Source organism: Nylanderia fulva, unplaced genomic scaffold (genome assembly GCF_048542155.1).
Source record: "Nylanderia fulva isolate GAGA-0341 unplaced genomic scaffold, ASM4854215v1 Scaffold56, whole genome shotgun sequence".
Classification (NCBI taxonomy): domain Eukaryota; kingdom Metazoa; phylum Arthropoda; class Insecta; order Hymenoptera; family Formicidae; genus Nylanderia; species Nylanderia fulva.
The window spans coordinates 293,415-317,293 of NW_028190654.1; the positions used below are offsets into that span (position 1 = coordinate 293,415).

The 23,879-nt window shown below is 34.9% G+C and overlaps 2 protein-coding genes, 1 long non-coding RNA gene and 2 pseudogenes across 4 annotated transcripts in view; 3 read left to right on the plus strand and 2 right to left on the minus strand.

Annotated features, from left to right (window-relative positions):
* Window positions 1-23,879, plus strand: part of LOC114932957 (cytochrome P450 6k1-like) — a 172,150-nt gene that overhangs the window by 78,262 nt on the left and 70,009 nt on the right. The window lies entirely within an intron of this gene.
* Window positions 2,426-3,106, plus strand: LOC146721048 (uncharacterized; annotated as a pseudogene).
* Window positions 9,488-23,879, plus strand: part of LOC114942156 (cytochrome P450 6k1-like) — a 79,750-nt gene continuing 65,358 nt past the window's right edge. Inside the window, exons 1-2 of the mRNA XM_085487498.1 lie at window positions 9,488-9,585; window positions 10,154-10,691. Coding sequence (XP_085343624.1) covers window positions 10,172-10,691 — 520 coding nt within the window. The 5' untranslated portion in view covers window positions 9,488-9,585; window positions 10,154-10,171. The remainder of the gene's footprint in view (window positions 9,586-10,153; window positions 10,692-23,879) is intronic.
* LOC146721049 (uncharacterized) lies at window positions 12,768-14,070 on the minus strand. 2 transcript variants are annotated; one of them, XR_014925810.1, is made up of 4 exons: window positions 13,754-14,070; window positions 13,560-13,619; window positions 12,889-12,937; window positions 12,768-12,804 (listed from the first exon to the last, which is right to left on the minus strand). It is a non-coding gene; the product is annotated as an uncharacterized LOC146721049 (long non-coding RNA). The 2 variants fall into 2 exon arrangements; XR_014925811.1 differs by having other exon boundaries at window positions 12,786-12,804; window positions 12,895-12,937.
* On the minus strand, window positions 18,130-18,873 carry LOC146721050 (uncharacterized; annotated as a pseudogene).

Sequence of the window (23,879 nt, forward strand, 5' to 3'; positions counted from 1 at the left end):
ATTTGGCGTTGTAACTGATACCAAAAATGACGTATATCAAATTGGAACTAAGGATGGGATATTAAAAGGATGGTTCCCCCGTATTGAAATTGCAAAATCGGGCACTAATCTTATTACCATGGCTGACGTTCCCAAAAATGTTTTTCTTACTTTGAGGGAAGCTGCTGCAAAGCAGTCGGCAAGTGGTGGACAAGGATATAAAAAATGCAATTGCAAAATTGCTAAAAATCAGTGTCAGACAAATAGATGTGCATGTTTTAAAGCAAAAATTCTTTGCAATTCTCGTTGCCACAGTAGCGCATCTTGCATTAACAAATAGTAATGTAGTAATAATTGTGTAGTAAATAAATTGACGACATATCGAGCTCCAAAACAAGCATTTCTCTAATCGCCTACAGCGCGCCAAGCCGTTAGGCGAAAAGCCGACTTCTCGTCTAACAGCCTGAATTTTCCAGGCCATTAGACTATATCGTCCTCGATTAGCCTAACAGGCGGCATTTAGCTAAACGCCTAGGTTTTTAGCTAATTGGCTAATTTCGCTATCGGGTTACGACATATATATATATATATATATATATATATATATGTATGTATAAACGTGTTGTTATTACAATTTTTAATTATGACATTTATTTTTTTTAGTTTGACTCATTATATTTTTTAAAAATATCCAATAAAGATATTGCATGTGCGTAACTATGAAAAAGGAAATCACAGAAAGAGTCTCTAAGAGAATATCCATAAAACGATTTTGGAAGACGTCAGGTAAATACAATTATTACTTTCCTAATTAAACGTATACTTATTGTATTTTAAGATTATACAGGGTGAGTTATTTTAATTAAGAATTTAACTAGGCTCTGTAATATAGATATAAATTTAACATATATAAGATAGGCAATAAGAGCCAAATCGCGGATGACAGTGCGTTATCCTAAACGAAACTAAAGTTTTTTTTTTTTTTCGTTAGAATTAAATACCTGTGCACAAGGCACCAAATTTTACTTGGACACGGCCAAGATATAAAATTTGGAATAATCTCTACAAGAGATTTTAATTCCATGCATCCCCTATTCCCCCTAAAGAAATAAATGCGAGAGAAAAATATAGATCCGAAAGTCGCAGAATCGGGAATCAAACCCGAGACCTTTCGCTTGCCGGGCGACTGCTCTTCCAACTGAGCTATTCAGATCCTTTCGATTCTATACTTTTCTCTGTTATATATATTAATGTTGGTAAACAAACGCCTTTAAGCCAGCGTGTATAAATTAAGAATTTAACTAGGCTCTGTAATATAGATATAAATTTAACATATATAAGATAGGCAATTCTTAATTTATACACGCTGGCTTAAAGGCGTTTGTTTACCAACATTAATATATATAACAGAGAAAAGTATAGAATCGAAAGGATCTGAATAGCTCAGTTGGAAGAGCAGTCGCCCGGCAAGCGAAAGGTCTCGGGTTCGATTCCCGATTCTGCGACTTTCGGATCTATATTTTTCTCTCGCATTTATTTCTTTAGGGGGAATAGGGGATGCATGGAATTAAAATCTCTTGTAGAGATTATTCCAAATTTTATATCTTGGCCGTGTCCAAGTAAAATTTGGTGCCTTGTGCACAGGTATTTAATTCTAACGAAAAAAAAAAAAAAACTTTAGTTTCGTTTAGGATAACGCACTGTCATCCGCGATTTGGCTCTTATTGCCTATCTTATATATGTTAAATTTATATCTATATTACAGAGCCTAGTTAAATTCTTAATTTATACACGCTGGCTTAAAGGCGTTTGTTTACCAACATTAATATATATAACAGAGAAAAGTATAGAATCGAAAGGATCTGAATAGCTCAGTTGGAAGAGCAGTCGCCCGGCAAGCGAAAGGTCTCGGGTTCGATTCCCGATTCTGCGACTTTCGGATCTATATTTTTCTCCCGCATTTATTTCTTTAGGGGGAATAGGGGATGCATGGAATTAAAATCTCTTGTAGAGATTATTCCAAATTTTATATCTTGGCCGTGTCCAAGTAAAATTTGGTGCCTTGTGCACAGGTATTTAATTCTAACGAAAAAAAAAAACTTTAGTTTCGTTTAGGATAACGCACTGTCATCCGCGATTTGGCTCTTATTGCCTATCTTATATATGTTAGAGTCATTTTAATCTATGGACCCGAATACGTAGTTTAGTCCAAAGAACTAGCAATGGACATCTTGTTCGTCAACGTCAACATCATGAATATGACGATAATGATGCGCGAGCTGTAACTATTTTAACAATAGTTCACCTTAATCCTCATGTTAGTACTCGCCAGATTGAAAGGGAAATAGGTATACCACAAAGAACTGTTGTTAGAATTTTAAGAGCTCTAAATTATCACCCTTTCCACATAACTCTTACGCAGGCTTTACAGCCTAATCATCATCTGATGCGTATTGCTTTTTGCCAGTGAGCTTTACAAATGTTACACGATGATCCTAATTTTTTTAGGTATGTGCTTTTCTCAGATGAGGTTAAATTTTATAGTGACGGACAACTTAATAGACACAACTGCCATTATTGGTCAGATGTTAATCCCCACTGGTATAGGCCAATAGATCATCAAAATTGATGGAGTATTATGGTGTGGTGCGGCATTGTAAATGGTTATTTGATTGGACCTTATTTTTTTGAAGAGAACATTGATAGACACAGTTACTTATCGTTGCTAAAAGATCACTTACCAGGCTTATTAGAAGATGTTGACTTAGCAACAAGAACAAGAATGTGGCTTCAACAAGATGGTGCTGCACCGCATTATGCACTCATTGTACGTGCCTTTTTAAATGCCAGTTACAATGACAGATGGATTGGACGAAGGGGTCCAGTTGAATGGCCTCTTTGCTCACCAGATCTGACGTCGCCCGATTTCTTTTTATGGGGATACTTGAAAAATGTTGTTTTTGCTAAACGACTAACCACAAGACATGATTTTATGGACCGCATTCGTAGAGCTTGTGCAGCCATTCCTAGAGCTACCCTGCTTAGAACTGTGGATAGTTTTCAAAACAGATTGCAGTTATGTCTCGAAGTCAACGGAGGTAATTTTGAACAATTACTCCGTGGGTAGCTCATTTGAATTACAGTGTCAGTGAGAGGCAAGGGTACTCACGATAATCAAGCACCCCGACGTGAGAGGCAAGGGGACTCACGATAATCAAGCACCCTGACGTGAGAGACAAGGGGACTTACGACAATCAGGCACCCCGACGTGAGAGGTAAGGGGACTTACAATAATTAAGCACCCCGACGTGAGAGGCAAGGGGACTCACGATAATCAAGCACCCCGACGTGAGAGGCAAGTGGACTCACGATAATCAGGCACCCCGACGTGAGAGGCAAGGGGACATACAATAATCAAGCACCCCGACGTGAGAGGCAAGTGGACTCACGATATTCAGGCATCCCGACGTGAGAGGCAAGGGGAAATACAATAATCAAGCACCCCGACGTGAGAGGCAAGGGGACTCACGATAATCAGGCACCCCGACGTGAGAGGCAAGGGGACTCACGATAATCAAGCACCCCGACGTGAGAGGCAAGGGGACTCACGATAATCAAGCACCCCGACGTGAGAGGCAAGGGGACTCACGATAATCAGGCACCCCGACGTGAGAGGCAAGGGGACTCACAATAATCAAGCACCCCGACGTGAGAAGCAAGGGGACTCGCAATAATCAAGCATCCTAAAAGAAACAGAACTTACTACATCCACGTCGTTGTTTCCGGGTAACGCTAAAAGTAAGATGAAAGTGCTTTTGACCTTGATATGACCTTCAAAAGGTCAGGTCAAAAACTAAAAAATCCTTATGCTCATGTAAAAAGTGCCATTGTTTAAGAGTCTATTGTTAAGAAACGGATTCTGCGGTCAAAAATAGGGTTTACTAATAAAAAAAATGCGTTATAAACCTCAAACAACCTTGAAAATTGACCTCAAGGTCAAGCTAGTCAAAGTAATTTACACTTTTACAATTCATTGACTTTGTTTAAGCATTATGCACATTTGTGTTACCCAGAAAACCACGTCATTTCAGGAAAAGTACACCAGATCGTTTTTCAGGCATTTCATCTTTATTTTTGACCTTTCCAAGGTCGCAAAAACAATTTTTTCATAAGACAAGTTTGATGTAAAATTTTCCGCTCTTTCAAAATCCGCAGTCAAAAATAGGGTGTTCCATTTAAAAAACCATCGTGACCTTGAAATAACCTTCAAAATTGACCTCAAGGTCAAAACCAATGGTACAATTGAATGACCCTCTCTGTCCTGGTCAACTTTTATCTAAACCATTTTTTCGTAGATACCGTAATTTGGAAGATATTCGGATCCATAGATTACAATGACTCACCCTGTATAATAATGATATATTAATAATCTTGAGAATAATATATATATATATATATTTCTGAAGATATTAATCTATATGTTAACCTACGAGTAATATTATCTTTATAATAATCATTGTTTATATGTTAGAATAACTTAACAAAGCGTACAAGACATTATATATATATATATATATATATATATATATATATATATATATATATATATATATATATAATGTCTTGTACGCTTTGTTAAGATATTCTAACATATAAACAATGATTATTATAAAGATAATATTACTTGTAGATTAACATATAGATTAATATCTTCAGAAATATTTTAGCATAAAAGAATAAAATATACATATACACTAACGTATGACTAAAATGTTAAAAAGATATATTACGTATTATAGCTATACGAGATGAGTAAAGAAATATAAACTCAACAACAATAGAGTTGTAATGTAGGTCGTAAGAAATTGATCAATTATAGTTGCAGTTCAAATGAATAATCGACTGTGACTGATTAATTTCTTACGACTTTACGACTCTATTATAGATCCCGTATAAGTAGCATTGTCATTTTGTCTATTAATTAAATGTTAAAATATTAATGAATGTTAAAATATTAATGAATTTTTTTAATTAAATAAATATAGATTTTATAATATATGTGTGCGCGACAGAAAGCAGAATAAGAAGGTCGGAAGCGAAAGGACAGCGAAGCACTGCACTCGACACACGCGTAACGTGAACAAAAAATATATTTACTCTAAGAACAACAAAAATTACAATTGTTTAAACCGCACAGAAATTGCCCGAGAATTAACTGACAAGAATAAACCAAAAGAAATAGCCGAGTCGATAATTAATAACTAAATGTTCCGCAAGCAACGGTAATTAGACGTGAAAACCGAAAAAGACAAGCGATCTTTTCCTTAACGTAGAAGCACACTCTTGACGCGACGAGCAATCGGAAAAGAGCCCCCCGATCACGAGAGAGGAGGTTTTTATAGGCCCGTGTTTCTAGAATAGTCGAGAACAATTCTCTTTATTCTATCGTTCGGCTGAGGTCGAAAGAGCGTTTAGTGTAATTATTTACTTTTAGAAAAATAGTCGTTTTCTTATTATCGGGACTAAATTGTATCTCCTCTCGCGCGACCGCGGTGTTTACCATTATCGGTTATTTGACGTAAGCGCTTCCTTTTCGCAGGCGCGGGGTATACGTATACCTGTGCGGCCGAGCGCTATTTGAAACAATATTAATACAAAATGATGCATGATGCATGTTGCATGTGAATGAAACGATTGCATGAGTTTTAACGCAATGTTTTTAAGCCTTTTCAGTTTGCGTTTAGCCGTTCGATTTTCGAACAATATGTTATAACAACATTACAATACGATAATTTCCACACAATATTTTTTTATTGATGAAAGAGATAGATAGCATTTTATTAAAATGTTAATTTATTAATATTATTTTATAAAATAATAAATTGGTAAAAACTTATAACGCTCTTATATATTAAAATAAAATTGTAAAATTAATGTAAGAACAGGCCAACTCAAGAGCATAAATTATTAGGATGTTAGTGAATATTATAAATTTTTATTACTTCCCAATTATACCATATTAAAACAATTAAAACATATTAACTCTTAGTCCCGACTCATGGGTCGTTTGCGACCCAAACGAAATTTCAAAGTGCTGTAATTTTTGAACACTTGTGACGAACACCGCATTTCATGCTGTATATCTTGTTATCACAATTAAACGTATCATCACACACTAAAACATTGTTCTGTTATTAATTTTTACCCACTTTACAACAAATTTATTCATTAAAATCATTTTTACACGCGATTTTAGTCATTTTTACACGCAATTTTCGCCATTTTGAGGTTCAAAAATTAAGCATTTTTTTAAATACAATTTTTTGTACTATTGTTTTTATGAAAGGTGTTCCTCACCTTTAATTTCTTTTTTTATTTTTGTCGATATCTTCATTTGGCATAAAGTTATGATATTTTAAGTGAACAAGTGATTTTTCCTTAGATACCTCCATTTTTTAATGACAAACTATATAAAAAAATAATTTTTATCGAAATATTATGATTGGGACTTCAAGTTGAAGGTTGCAAGAAGCTCCATGAATTTCTTCAGATTTTTTAAAGCGTTTTTACTGATCCAAATAACGCAAAGACGCAAACGACCCATGAGTCGGGATTAAAGGTGCCGAAAAGAACCGTCGGGACTAAGGGTTAATACAATTAAATCAAACGTTTCGACTGTACGCAGTCTTCATCAGTGGTGTCATATAGTATTAGTCAATTATAAAATTTTAAAAAACATTTCGACGATGCGAACGATTGCAATTAATACTATTAATTATACACATATATAAAATAATTTGGATGATGCGAACGATTACAACTTTTGATGATGTGTAGCATGTATGATTTTGAGGCTGAATACATCACTATATTGTTTTTGGATCATTTCAAGATGTTAATGCGGATTATTTCCAATGATGATTTTAGAGGTGGAAAAACTCTTGGCATTCCATCGTTTGAAAGCGTGGAATTGTCTTAGTTTCCCTTAATTATTGTACGTTTCTATATGAAATGACACACTTTTTAATAACTAATGTTAAGAAATTTTTTATGAATAATACAATGAAAATTGCTTACTAATGAATCTGCTAAATCGATGACTTTATAAATATTCACGCCGCTGCTCAGTTACATATTACTTTACAGGCCATCATGAAGAACGGTTATACATTTGGTACTTATGTCGTAAGTTGTTTACAAGACATTATTTTCTACATGACATTCTCATTTTGTTTATTTTTTTTCTATGTTAGCTAATTTTTCAAGAACATCCAACTAAGACTCGTTGAGTAACTCTGTGTCTTTTTTTAAATTTATACCGTTTTCTTGTTCTATTATATGTAGCATTTCAGAAATCAATCTTTTTTGATAATTTATTTCATGATCTAAAATTTTAACTTTATTCTAATCAAATGTATGCTGCTCCCTAATTCTATGTTCAGAGATAACAGAGTGTCTCTTTGAATCCAATTTGATGTTATTCATATGCTCTTTTATCCTTGTCTGTAATTGTCTCTTTGTCTGACCCACGTATGTTGCGTCCAAAATCTTGAATTAGTAGTCAATATACTTTCAAGTACACTATAATGATAATATAAGATATTTTATATATGTTTATAATTAATAGTATGAATTGCAATCGTTCGCATCGTCGAAATGTTTTTTAAAATTTTATAATTGACTAATACTAAATGAGACACCACTGATGAAGACTGCGTACAGTCGAAACGTTTGATTTAATTGTATTAATATGTTTTAATTGTTTTAATATGGTATAATTGGGAAGTAATAAAAATTTATAATATTACTAACATTCTAATGATTTATGCTCTTGAGTTGGCCTGTTCTTACATTTATTTTACAATTTTATTATTATTTTATGTTAATTTGTTTTTTTATTTACGTATATTATATATTATGTACACACATATATAGATGTATAATTAAATGGATCTGTTAAAAATTTTTAATAAAGACAATTAACTCTAATCAATGTTTGTATATCAATTTATACATAAATATATTATTAAAAAATCACAAAAGCAAAATTTTTGCTAGTAAAATAAAAAAAGTTATATTATATTTATAGTATAAATATTACTATATAGTTGCAGCAACGTTGCATTTTTTCAAATACATTACATTGCAATATTACAAAAAGCGGCCATCCAGCCGTTGCCGCAATCTTTCAGTAACTTTGCAGAAACAATTCGCAATTCCCATGCAATATTACAATGTTTCATCGTTAGATCTATGCAATGTTTCTGCAATCTTTCGGTGCTGTATAGGATGTCGACTTTTTTTTATATACATGGCGTGTTTCTTTTCTTCTGTGAAGATTTTGTTGTAATTTCATTGCTTCTTGTAAAAAATAATTAAAAAACTTTTATTTACTTTACATAAAAAGTTTTTTAATTTTAAAATTTAACACACACACACACACACATACATATATATAATGTATTGTTTTATAATGAATTAAATATATACATTTATATCCTTTCCTTAAAAAGTGTATGTTATTCGATTACTCGAATATATCGAAGCGTTGAAGTCTCTTTTTCTGCTATGCTGATTGGATGCTGGCCCGTTGCAATATATTCGTGGTTAGGGTAGGTGCGTAGCGTACGAGCACCTCGTAATGTAAAAATGATGTGTTCTATTATGTACATAATTTGAATTCTCAAATTTTTATTTCGAGAATTAAAGTTATATGTACATAATTGAAATTCATTAGATTAAAATTATGTACCCTTGCGAAGAAAAAGTTTATTTGGCGCACGCGAAGCGTGCGCTTGTGTTATCTAGTATATATATATATATATATATATATATATTGTGATGTGGTCGTCCCGACGCACGTGCACTTCCCGACGCAGGGCCAAAAAATCGAACGGCCGCGCCAAGAGAGCGAGAGGGAGAGCGAACGCGAATCCCGAGAAACTTAGCGGCGCGAGAGATAGCATTATTAACGCGTTTTATTTTTATTTTTTTATGTATTGTTCGAGAGCCTTATCGAGAGGATATTTGTTTATAAGAAGAGATTACCGAGAAACGCAAAAAGTAAGCGGCAAACAAGGAAGCGGCCAAAAAATATTAGGCACGAAGCACGTGGCCAACCTGAAGATTAACGACAACAACGAAGTAATTCGGCCATGGGGCGAGAGGACGTCAGGAGTGTACCCGCCAACAGGTGCATAAAGGGCCCCGAAGATCCGCGGATAATTTCCGCACTTCTGCATCCTCCCCGCTAGAACCCCGCTAACCGACCGTTAACGAGGAGGCAGCTCAAGGCCGCGAACGCCTCGAAATAACGCACCTTCACAGCGTAAATTGTATTGTAAAATTAGTTGTCGTGAGAGGTACCGTAAATATCCCTCACGCTACATTACTGTCGCGCGAGTAAGAAAAATTGTGGAGAGCTCTAATTGGCTGTCGCGCGTACTATCCCCTACTCATTGAATTTGCCCGGCTACTGATAGCGAGTCGGCAGATTGGCGCGATCGCTGGTCCGAACTTGACGTGCCGAGAGATAGAGAGGACAGAAACTCCTAGAGAAAGAACGCGCAGTTTTGAGGCCCGAGGACTAAAGGAAGAATTTTTCCGGTGAGGCTACCCGGTGCACTGTCACGCAAGTAACACGTTCGCTCATTGTAAATTTCGAGTCTTAATACACTCTCCGCCTCTCTAACTACACCTACCCTCCCTACGTTGTCAGCACAGCACTCACGTTCTCTCCTAACCTGACTTTCCGCTCTTCTCAACTAAATTTCCTGTCTCCCTTATCACCTCCGTACCTTCCCTCATTCACTCCACCTTTTCACTCCACCTCTCTCCTTCGCTCCTGCACCCTCTCTCACCTCTTTCACTCTTAATCACTTTCTCACTCTTGATCAGACTCTACCGACATCCGCCCACGATGAGACCGGAAACGAAAGTCCGGATGCACATCTAAGTATATATATATATCAAATCAGTAAAATATCTACTAAAGAACACTTACATTATGCAAAAAGAGTACTTTTATTTAGGCTACTTTTTCTTAGGATATTTTTCACAATTATTGATTAACTTCATCTATCGATTTGAAACTCATAAAATACATATTAATAAAGAATTATATATAATTATTTTTATAATTACTTTTGCAATCTATATACCCTATTTTTTACAGAGACATAAGTTGAATAAAATGGCACTTATAACGTCTTCTTGGATCTTGGACAGCGTAATAATTCTAATAGTTTCTGTAACAATTGTCTATTTTTACATGACACGCAAGTTCAAATATTGGAAGAAACGTGGCGTTACGGAAATATCACCGACACCTTTTATGGGCAATTTTACGGAATGCGCACTTATGAAGAAATCACCAGGATTGCTATTGAAAGAATTATACGAACAAGTTGAGGATGAACCTTATGTCGGATTATTCATTTTTGACAAGCCCTTCTTACTGATTCGCGATCATGAAGTTATTAAGCACATCTTAGTAAAGAATTTTAATCACTTCTCCAATCGTTTTTTTGTACCTAATGAGACAGATCGTCTAGGTTATGCGAATCTCTTCTTCGTAAACAATCCAGTGTGGAAAATGATGAAACTGAAAATGACACCGGCTGTTACACCCGGCAAACTGAAGAAGATGATGAACTTAATAGACGAATGCGTGACAAATTTAGTTGAGTATTTGGATTCGATGGATTTGGGAGGTAAGTACTGAATGATTTACGGAAAGCTTGATATTATGAAAGAAAAGAGTATCAAATATTTAAATAAAAATATTTCTTAATAAGAATATTTGTAAGTCAGCTCTCCAATTGTTTTAAAAACTCCATATTCATCTCGACTAAGAGCCAAACGCGATGTTATTGCGACAAATTAAGATAAGAAAATTTTTTTGGAAACTGAGGAATTTGAATCCTATGGTTGGGATCTCAGAAATTCCCCTTGTTCCTTCTCTAAATATCCCCTGTAAGAAAAAGACGAGAAAAATATTGGTCCGAAAGTCGGCTGAATCGGGAATCGAACCCGAGACCTTCCGCTTGCCGGGCGACTGCTCTTCCAACTGAGAAAAAAATTTTCTTATCTTAATTTGTCGCAATAACATCGCGTTTGGCTCTTAGTCGAGATGAATATGGAGTTTTTAAAAAAATATTTTTATTTAAATAAAAATTGTTACCTAAGATATAACAATAATGTTATGCATAAACATATACAATATATATATATTATTTTAATATTGAACATAAATTATATAAACATAAATTGAATTATTAATTTAATTTGAATGACTCACGTTGAGCTTAATTTTTCATAAAAATTGATAATCTGAAGTGACCATTATACATTCTTGAGAAATTATTTGTTCATAACATAAGAATTATATGTTCTGGTTTTTATATATTATTGACTTTGATTTATGTGACATAAATTTAAATCAATATCACAATTAAAAATAAAATGTAAATATAATAAAACGTTAATTTGTAATGTGTATCGCATAAGAGAAAGGTATAGTTTTAAAATCTAAAAATATATAAAAAAAAATAATTAAAAAATTAGAAAATAAAACATATAAAATAAAAAACAATTAGAAATAAATAAAAAATAAAAAACAAAATTAAAGTAAAAAACAAAACAAAAATTAAAAATAATAAAAGAACAAAAAAATTATAAGTATAAAAAATAAGCTTGTAAAAGTTGGAAATAATCACACATAAATAAAGTCTGTTGTTTATTATATAATTTTTCTTATTTAAATTTATTGTTATCATACATATTTAGCGCTATATAATTTACAAAAATTTCAGATTTTTGAATTCAAAAAATTTTTTTAATTATAATTATTATTATTAATTCTACAATTTACAAGAGCAGTCGGGAGACGCCGCGCTAAGTGTGTGTTCCGCAGCGTCAGTATACATATGCGTGTGTGCGTACGTGAGTGCATGTCAGTATGTGTATGAATGCGGGTATTCATATGTTCGTATGCGCGTGTTTGCGCGCATGAGTGCGTACGTATGTGCGTACGTGCGCGCGTGACTTCGTGCGTGTACATGTGTATGAGTGTGTGAGTACGTCCGTTGAGTATCGATATTTGTGTTTGTGTCTATTTATTACATAAAACGTGTGCATGCGTATATGTCTCAAATTTAGCGCGGCGTCTCCCGACTGCTCTTGTAAATTGTAGAATTAATAATAATAATTATAATTAAAAAAATTTTTTGAATTCAAAAATCTGAAATTTTTGTAAATTATATAGCGCTAAATATGTATGATAACAATAAATTTAAATAAGAAAAATTATATAATAAACAACAGACTTTATTTATGTGTGATTATTTCCAACTTTTACAAGCTTATTTTTTATACTTATAATTTTTTTGTTCTTTTATTATTTTTAATTTTTGTTTTGTTTTTTACTTTAATTTTGTTTTTTATTTTTTATTTATTTCTAATTGTTTTTTATTTTATATGTTTTATTTTCTAATTTTTTTATTATTTTTTTTATTTATTTTTTAATTTAAACATTATTTTCTAATTTAAACATTAAAACTTTGTTGGCAGCAGTCGGGAGTTTTTTTTTTGTAAAAAATTTTATTATTATTTTCTAATTTTTGTATTTTCTAGTTTATTTTTTCTAATTTATTTTTATTATTTATTTTCTAATTGTTTTTTATTTTTTATTATTTTTTTAAATTGTTTTTTATTTTTTATTTTTTATTTTCTAATTTTTTTAATATTTTTTTTTTTTAATTATTTTCTAATTTATTACTGTTCTTATGCTGTTTCTTCATTCTTTTGTCTCTTTGCTTCTTCATCCTACACATGTAAAAGTTTTTATTATGTAATATATATATTACAATGTATATAATATAATAATAATAATAATAAAGACACACATACACTCACCATGTGACTGCAATGTTCTATATTCTTTCCAAATATTTTTCTGCTACAATTTTTTTAATTAATATAATATAATATAAATAGAGAGATAAATAAAAAAAATAGCTAGATAGATAGATAGATTGATAGATAGAGAGAGACAGATGACAAAGACAGATGACAACAATATTTTATATCAAATACGTAAACTTATACGCAGTTATAATTATGGCTTCGACAAATATATTAACTTTCTTATGGTTATATAAGTTTATACATTATGTAATCACAAGTAAGTTTATATATTTGTATAGCCTTAATTATTATTACATATGTGAATAATCTTTTGTAGTAGATAATTGGCTATGTAAGTTAATATATTTGTCTGCATTGCCATAATTATTGGTGCGCTAATATCTTTGTATAACTATAAATATATTTGTATACATATTTTTAATTAATTATATAATTATTATATAATATACAAATAAGAGAAAAAATAACTATATACATTTATACAATTATATATGTGGATATTTATAGCAATGTGGCTACGTAGCAAATTTAATAGCAAATAAGTGGCTACGCAGACAAATATAAATTCATATAGCCATGTTATGACTACAACAGATTAATTATATTATTAATTATATTATATATTTTTATTAATTATTAATAACAAGACTTACTCGTTTTCTATTATTAATAATGTTTTCTTCTTCAGATATCTCCAAGCGAGTATCTTCTTCCTACATATAAATAAAGAAACAATAAATAAATAATAATAACAATATCCTAAATAAAGAAAAAAAATAATAAATAAATAATAATAACAATATCCTAAATAAAGAAAAAAACAATAAATATAAAAGAAGAAACTTACTCCTTTATTTATATCTTCTTGAGATATATCCATAATAATACACTTCACTTAATATTGTTGTTGACAATAACACGCAACAGGTGACAGCTAACCTATCCTATCAGTCCCGTCATTATTACTTCGAGATGTATATACCAATGTCACCAACATTCCCTATCCGGATACTACAACGAATCTCATTGGTGAATCATTTTTTCCTCTTAGGTTCACACAGCAGCCAATGAGAGACCGTATTGACGAAATAATACTCATTTTTCACTTTTTATTAATAGAATAAATAACGATAATAATACGCTTTAAACCTTCCTTGATTAATAAGAAACTTATGTTTCAAAGTTGATATAAAACTATGCAGTAGTTATCGAGAATTAAGGTCACGACCGATCCGGGCTCGATGAAACGCATACTCCCTCTCTTTTCGCCAACCTACGGTTGGCAGCAGTCGGGAGAAAAATGATAAAGAGCACTTTAATTAAATCGTAATGTTATGAAGACTGATCTTAAATCTACCAAAAGAAAACTTGATGACTGCAAATAGAATGCAAAATTTTGTTAACAATAAGGGATGACATGCATAATCCCGAAAAAAATGTACTGAATTTGAAGACATGAAATATTGTCTCAAAAAGTCATAAAATTTTTTCTTATAATATGCTTTGAATTAGAGAGTTGCGGCACAATACAGCACAAACAGAGCATAATGCAGCACAATCAAGAAAAATTCAAAATTTGAAAAGTGCGGGGCTAGCAAAAAATTTCGTTTTTATTTTTTCTTGAATATGCTTTGAGTTAGAGAGTTGCCGTTTGCGGCACAATACAGCACAAACGGAGCACAATGCAGCACAATCAAGAAAAATTCAAAATTCGATAAATGCGGGGCTAACTTCACACACATGAAGAGACCTTTATTATGCCACGTTCTTGCTCACGCAGGTTCATTCCTCTACGCGCAATGCATGCCGAGTAATAGACATTGCCCAATTCGCTCCTATGCTCAATTAGTCCCGCTCTACCCTACAAAATAATTTAAAACTTGTTTATTTTGAAGATACCGAAAGACCAGGTTGATGTAGCAAAAGATGAGGTAACAAAAACAGTACATAGATATCTTTGCAAAAAGAAACATATGAACTTCATAGATAGACATGTCATTACTTGCTTTAAAGAATACAATAGGTTTTCACGATAGATTTTTAGGCGATAATGAGGCTATTTTAGTTATTAAAGCGGATAAAGGCCAAACGACGGTAATTATGGATAAGAAAGATTATATAGACAAAATGATTGTCTCATTGGGTGATTAATCTACTTATATTAAGCTGACTAAGGATCCCATTAAAAAATTGTCGAATAGAATCAATTCTTTAGTTAAATCTTGGCGGGATAATAAATTAATTGACGACACAACATATAAACTTCTTAATACTACTAATGGTATTTTATCACGTGGTTACGGATTACCGAAAATTCACAAGTCCAATGTTCCGTTAAGAATTATAGTGTTGTCACTAGGTAGTCCTACGTATAATGATAATGAAATAGCTCGTTTTTTGCATGACATATTGGAAAGATCAGTGAAGAAACCTGCTTCCCACATTAAAGATGGTTGGAGTTTTGCGAATATACAATAATTAAAAATCGTAATATTAATGATAATGAAATAATGATCTCTCTTGACGTCACATCTTTGTTCACAAATATTCCTAAAGAATGGGTTTTAGAATCCATTGAGAGGCGTTGGACAGATATTTCGTGTAACAGTTTTAGTTTATCACAGTTTTTATATGTCATTGAAACGGTATTAGATTCGACAAGTTTTTGTTTTAATACTCAATTTTATGAACAAATATAATACATGGTACTCCTATGGGGTCCCCCCTATCGCCTATTTTAGCAGACTTAGTTATGGACGATCTTGAAATATATTGTTTTAACGCTTTACAATGGGATTTTTCAGTTTATTATAAAATAGTGATATAAGGCGGGTTCTAACTTAGGGCCTCTGAGCGGGGTGCGGGGCGAGGGGATATCCTGAGGGTGGGGGGATGACGTCACGCTGGGCAGGGGTTTATAACTGCCCGAATTTAAAAATGGGGCACTCCGAAATTCATAAAACCCTTTTTTTGGGACATTTTATTGTTCCGACATACGGAAGAGAATTGAAATTTTAGCGCCAACGTTGCGACGAACTGTCAAAATGTTATTTATAGATGGTGCAAATGTAAAAGCGCTGACGTTTGGCAGCTTTGTATCCTCGCGGAAAATCTCCCATAAACGGGAGAGAAACAACTTCCTTATTTTTTTAATTGCAACACATTGGTGTCAACGTTCGCGGGGTGCGGGGCGAGGGAATACCTTGAGAGCGCGGGGGATGACGTCACACTGGGCAGGGGTTTATGACTGACCGAATTTAAAAAAGGGGCACTCCAAAATTCATAAAACCTTTTTTTTGGGGGCATTTTATTGTTCCGACATACGAAAGGGAATTGAGAAAATCTCTCATAAACGAGAAAGAAACAACTTTCTTATTTTTTTTTAATTGTGACACATTGGTGCTAACGTTCGGGCTGCTCGAATGTGTAAACAATTAAACACAGGTAGAGGCTGATTTTATCACTATGATAGTCCTCTGTGAAAATTTTTTGAGAGGCTGAAACTTATGGAGAGCGGGTCCACAATGTCATAAGGTCTACGATATTTGCGGAGTGAAGAAGTGTCTATCTATGATATTTGCGGAGTAAAGAAGTGTCTATCTACGATATTTGCGGAGTGAAGAAGTGTCTTAAAAATGGAGAAAGAACCTGAAATTATTATTGTCCCAGATGAGGAAGAACTTGAAATTATTATTATCCCAGATGAGGAAGATGAAATTCTAATAGATGGCGAGGAAGTAGACAATGAAGAAGCGATTGAAGAAAAAGAAGAAGCGATGGAAAGTGAAATGGACGAATCATCATCATCAGCATCAGCAATTTCAACAGATTCGGACTTTAACAGTTTAAGTAGTGGCCACAGTCGTTATAAGAAGAAAAAGGTGCAGATTTTGAAAAAGCAAGAAATTTGTGCAATTGACTATCTCCATGTAATGTGCAGTATTTCTTTTTATTTTCAAAACAATGTTGGTGAAAAATTTTGCACGGATTGTTTTCTCCGAGTAAACGATATATTTTCACGTGCTCGTGCTGTGCGTGATCACATGACAGGACCTTGCGGTTTACTGACAGGGGATAAATGCTACAATTGTGGAGTGTATCTATACCAAACTGTATTGTGGAGTCTGTGTCCTATTTGTGAACACTAAAACATTAAATTTTTAAAGACTAAAACGTTTAAAGTGAGGATGGCCAAGAAATTGAAGAGTCAGATACGAGATTGTAAGTATTAATTAAAAGAAAAAAATTCATAAAAATTAATATTGTTTTTTCTATGTTATGCAGGAGGATGATTATCCCGCCCGGCTGTCATAAAACTCGTTACCACCGTTTGCCGCCTCAACACCGCTCACAAGTGCCATCACCATCGCACCGTCACTCCCTACTGATTCTTTTATATATGTATATATATATATTATCTATTCATATTTTGTATGGTTGTATCGATTTTATCTTTTTATGTATTCTTATTCATTTATTATATACATGTATGTGTAGCCATATTTTTTTATCTTTTTTATACTTTACATTTTTATACCTTTATTATATTCTTATATTCTTATATTCTTATATTCATTAAATTTTCAAATTTAAACACACACACACACACACTTTTGTAAATACATGCACACACGTTTTATAAATAAAAAACATTTTTAACATTAAAAAATTGTCATATTTTTAAAAAAACCTCTCTCTCTTTCCAGTAAGAAAATATTATAAAAAATATTTAAAAAATATTAGTAAAAAAAATTTTATAAAATACATTAAAATATTATCTCGCCGCATTATCTCTCTCTCCTTTGCATACGCCTCAAGCTATCTCTTTCTCTCTCTCATGTACCTAGCCGCACCATCTTCTTTCTTGGCATGCGCCTCAAGCTATCTCTTTCTCTCTCATGTACTTAGCCGCACCATCTCCTTTCTTGGCATGCATCTCGAGCTATCTCTTTCTTACGTGTCTACACCATGACATCTCTCCTTCTAAACGTTAGCTCTCGCAGTCCCTAGCTTCACGATCCCCTTGCTCGCGTGACGTCATCCCCCCGCCAGGACTACACAACTATTGGGAGCTATGTATAAGAGTTGGGACCGTTTAAGGGTGGGAAAAGGATGGAGAATGGAAATGCGTGTAAAGAAATTACACCATAATATAGACTTACAAAACTTTAATCTTCTTATATATATATTTATTATACATATTTTTTTCTTGTGTATTATGGATTAAAAAACTAAAGCTACCAGCTCGCAATCAATGAGTTGATGCTTGTTGAAGGCATCGCTAGCGCGTATTACATTTGCTAATTCTTTAGGATTTGTTACGGTAGACGCGATATTGGAGAATTGTGTATACTTGATATCGATTGTTCCAGTAAGTCTAGCCAATCGGTCGAATGTTATATCGATGCATGAATCGAGATCAAACATACGTTGTAACGTCGATTCGATCTCGATCATGCGTACATCTGCAGATTCGAGACTTACGAGTTTGGTGTCGTTAATCGTGTGAAATCGCACTGTTAGCGGTCCAATATTTATAAAATTATATACATCTTTAATGGAGTCGTTCCAAAGAATATTGTGACGCTGCTCGTAAAGTCCCTTTCACGTTTCGATGGATAGTATCAGTTGTTTTCCCCGATGATCTCCTATGACAATTTCCACGTAACTCGGTGGACTCACGTTGATACCAATTTCGAGGAATTTGAATTCCGTGGCTGTCAATGCGTATCGTCCTTCTAGTATACGAGCCGCATAACGCTCCTGCAAAATGCTGTAGAAAAATGAAATTAATATTTAAAAAATAAAAGCAATTTGTAATGATATAAAAAATAGAAGTGTATAATACATAATAGAAAAAAGTTAAACTTACTCGTCACATTTGTTCTCAAACGATGGAGTTTCAGCACGACTCGGCACGTAATAATTCATGCGACTGCCGCTGCAGCTTCTTTTGTTGGAGTACATTTTTCTATGTTCCGAAAATGTGAACTATTGGTTCGAACGGTTAACGTGAAACTGATCGTACAAAAATTTAGAATATATATACTTATTTTCTCAAAGATAGTGGGGATAAATGTGGTGGGAGACTTTTTGGAAGTATTTCTAGCGCTTTGAAATTTAGGAGAAGAGAGAGAGAGAGAGAGAGAGAGAGAGAGAGAGAGAGAGAGAGACATCATTCGAACAACATTAAAAATGCAATAAAAAATTTAGAACATTGATTTCTTAAAGATAGTAGGGGTAAATGTGGTGGGGAGGTTGCGTCTAGAGCGCTCTGAAATTTAAGAGAAGGGAGAGACATCGCTCGGTTAAAAAGAATTCTTAGAAACAGGAAAGAATGGGAAGGGTAAATAAGAAATAAAAAAGTTTTAATGTTTACATATTTTATAATATTTTTTTAAATATTCTTTCTGGCGTTGTGACCACCAGTTAAATATTTTGAATACATTTTGTAATGCGCAATTTTTAACATGTTTTTCACATCGCATAGTGTTTTTAACATCTAGATTGTTTAGAGACTCAATGTCGTCGTAATCTGCATCCAAGATCTCAATTATAAAACTGTTTCTCTCATCATCCATTATATCGGCTAGCCATTTTCGCTTTTCAAGTCCTTTTACGTATACGATAGAGGATTCTTCTTCTTCTTCATCTTCTTGTAATTTCTCATTTATTCCAACGATAGCTGCAGTAATCAAGCGCTGAGCCATGCTGTATGGAACGTTTCCATCTTCCCATTGTAAGCCATGATAATGTTGAGTCAACCATGAGGCTTGACGCCTCTCCGATTTTATGAGTAAACTTCATGGTACAGGACATGCAACGAAATATTGTGATAAAATAAATCCTTTTTTCAGGATTGCCGCTTCTTTTACAATAAACTGTTTATTGAGAATAAATCCTTGCAGATCGACAAATGTTGGTACAGACATGACGAGGTCTCTCTCTTCGATGCGACTCAGTCGAGAGGAATGACGAAACTCTACAGCCATCTCACATCACTTTGATTATATATCCTCTTCCCCTCTTTAAACAGCTGTTTGTGTAAACATTTTTGTTTTAGGTGATTTTGCGCACAACGTTGGTCAACAGATTGTACTGGATCACACGATCGTGTATAATGAGACAGTACGCAGTGGTATTATTAGGTACGTTGTCCTTACACTCAAATTCCAATCTCACATTCACTGTTCCGCTCTTAATTCGTTTTGTCGAGAACAGTCAATGATCACGAACGGACCGTTTTGTAAAAACCGTGTGACGGTGAGATTGGGCTCGAGGTATTCGTATCCGTAATAGTTCTTGCAGAAACGTGTGTAGGTGTCGTACAGAATTGACCATCTGTTTTTATCAAAATCCAGATTTATGTCGTCGTACGGATAACTTTCCGAGTTCAGAAAGAGTTTCACGTTGGTTAATTTACAGTCGTCGAATCGACTGATATCCTCGGACATGACATTTTTCCGGCCTGTCTGCAGAGCAAAAATAACGTATCGTGGCTTCTCCAGTTGAGTTGCAGTCTTAATGGCCCACGAATGCTTGGTTGTAAGCTGCAACAGCGGAAACTCATACAGATCCCACGAGCGAAAACTCATGCTGAGGTAACGTCCGCTTTCCAGAGCGCGCAGCATCGACAGCTTGTTGATCTCGCTCAACAACACATGTGGCATTCGCCATTGTATTTTAAATAAGTTGATTACAGGCTCCAACGTCGAATTTTCAAACAGACAATTGTTGTCGTTGCGCGATCGTATTAAGATCAATTCGTGACGCGCATTAATCACTACCCGTTTGTAGTCATCACAAAATCCTAATAACATGTAGAGCGGTACGCAGAAATTGAAGTGTCCATTCGCAGAAATCGGATCACTCCAGCCGACGTTACTCATAACTATGCTTCTATCGAATGACATCGTTACATAATTTTTGAGCAAACTTGTTATTCCTACATTTCTGTTGCGATCAATCTCCACACCATCGAGTTCATATCGAATCTCATCAAACATGAATGCGATGCAATTATTTCCCAGTGTCACATTGGATCCCTCAATTGGATGGTTTATCTTCAGTTCTCCCTCGATATATAAGAAACTCTCGTATGGCAATGTATACAAATCCTGTTGTTGTATGGGTATTCTTATCTCATCACTATGGCCAAACGTTGTATTGGCAAACGGGTTGTATGTGAGTCTCGATCTTGACGATGCGATCGTCAAAGATTGGCTCGTCCCCGATGTTGAGGATGTCTATCATCGTTCAAATGTTTCGTGCCACGAATCCCAAAGATTGTAAAAACGCAATGTTTGATGCGTTCAGTTTCTTCTTCTTCTTTTTAATGCAACCAGTTGATTGAATATTAGAAAATGTCGACATTGTCGTCACTGGCTTCGTAAAGATTGTGTTATTCCTCGCGCGTTTGTTCAACACAAGCATCTCATATGCCGCACACGTATGTTATTGCTGTCGCCGTCGTACATGCAATCTAATGGTGATTTTTTCTCCTCGAAAATCGAGTAATCGCCCGTTCTGATCGACAATGCGTAGCGTTAAATCTGTAATGCTCCGCACGATGACCGGAAGGTAAATGATGTGCGTCGGTGTTTCCAATATCTTATATCCTGGTGGTACCCTCGGTGAAAATTCATGTATCGTGTGAACGAGTTTGCCGTTACTGTACGCACCCGCGGTCACGCTACATTCTACGCGAATGATGTTCACGTTGATAATGTTAATCGGCATGTCCGACTCATGCCATTTTCGCGGCTGCAGTATACGGTTCGAGAATCCTAGCAGCGATCCAATATTGTTAGGCTTGCTAAAATTTATTCTGTAAATGCATTTGATCTCGCTCCTCATCGTATTGTAATTAGCGCGTAGCACTATCGGCCATTTTCCTATCTTCAAAGTCATCAGTCGTTAGTGTGTTTTTTATTATCGTCACGAACTGCGTGTAGCGGACGTTTCCGTGAAATTGTATGTTTCAAAAACTCGTGTATCGCTTGCAACTTATACGATCCCTCAGGAATCGTAATTTCCGCGTCGTCTTTGTCAAAGTAAAATTTATTATTCGAGGAATTTACATTTGATATTGTGTGATAACTCTCAAAATCCGCTAGGCCGAGCTCATATTCACCATCGCTCAAATCTACGGTGGGAAAGAAGTTTACCGTGAGAATACTACTCCTCCCAGTCAGCGTGAATGTCATAGACATGTTGACAAAACTATTCAACGAATACTGAGTTAAATAGTGCAATGTCCGTCTTTAAATTCACATGAGTCAATCTTTTGGAGAAACTGCAAGCACAATTGTCCACAGTTGCTTTGATTGTAAGTTTGATAAGAAGTGCGATTGTACTCTATCTTTGTCACATTTAAATGTCGCACCAATTCCTTGGGTAGTCGGAGATAACCAAAACTGTCGAAATATATAGCGCGATCCCCCCTCTTTGCATACCCAATGAGTACCCGATCCTTCAGCGTTATCTAAATTTACGATACCGCTCTCGTTTCGATATATACCTCCGATCGATAATAAGTCACGCATAAAAACACCTCTAAAATACGGAATGCACATACGTTTTGCCAGTTGCAGTAATTGCACATTGGTAGTTATACCAATATTGCGGCATTTTTAGCGTCTTTTTGGCGTTTTTTTTTCCTTTCTTTCTCGTTGAGGCTCCTCGTCCGTATTTGTATGGCGCGAGATACAATCCGTGATCTTCCATGGCGCGATTGTGACGTAGCATCTCTTGCAACTGACGTTGTGCAACTTTTCTATCATTCATCATCTTTGCTACGCCAACTGCTCCACCGATCAGAGATCCGAGCGCGCCCAACACTGGTAGAATCGGCAATACACCGCCGCGTTTCGCTACCGGAAGTATCTTCGCTGTCTTTTTCTTTGTCCTCGTCTTTGTCTTCAGACCCATACCAAACTTCGTTTTGGCCTTCATCGCTGCTCAGACAGCTGTGGCGGCGGCTCTCTCACCAAAAGTTGAATCTCTCGCAACGATGCGAGTTTGCGCTTTCTGGGCGAGTATCTTATCTGCTGTGTGTCTCTCGGTGAGATTGTTGCTCCGAGAGTACGCTATATCGTGTTCACGGCACGCCGCGTCCAATTGGTTGATACCTCGATCGCCTCTGGCTAATCGTTTTTGTAGTCGCGTGCCCGGGCCGCAAAACTGATAACCTGGAATATGAAATTCGATCGGAAGTGCGTTTATCGCGTGATTTAATAGACCTCCACCTATTTTCGTTGACATTCGCAGCAATCCTTTATCATAGGCGTTGAACCGTCAATGTGCGTTTCCTGCCACGGTTGATTGTAATGTTCAAGACAGCGTGTTTAAAAACGCCCTAGTGCAAGTCGAATTTAGGCAAAATTACCGCGGATTATCTTTGCCAATCGCGACACCGCGCGTATACAGTCCAAAGCGCCTATAGCAAGCGCTAATATGAGAACTGTAAACAACAACATTCTCTCTACGAAAAATAATACGCTAATGTCCTTCGAGACAATTCTAAAATAATAACATGTAATTCAAAAGGCATCTAGAATCTTCTCGAAAAACGTTGCTATAAAAGGGCACCTCAGATCGACCGGGATATAGTCGCTCTCGGAATTAGACGCATATCTGTCGCAAGTAGCAAGTACGATTTCGGCGCGTTTCTGATTTTACGTAGCTCGTGTATAGCCAGCAACTAACGCATCGCCTTCCCCGTAGCTCGCGGATTCACGTATTAAACTACGGTTTATTTAACCAGTGTAAATAGCTTGTAAATAGTGTCCGTCTTAAATATACATTGTATGCGTCTAAAAATCGACTCTCTAATTAATCGCTTTTGCGATAACGTCCTTTTTTTTGTCGCGCACTTCTCTCTTGATACTTATTGCTCGCGTTTTTGCTCTGCTATCGAACACAGCGTCAATAGGTCTGAATCTCCGAATCCGCTTTTATATGTTCTGGAAGTT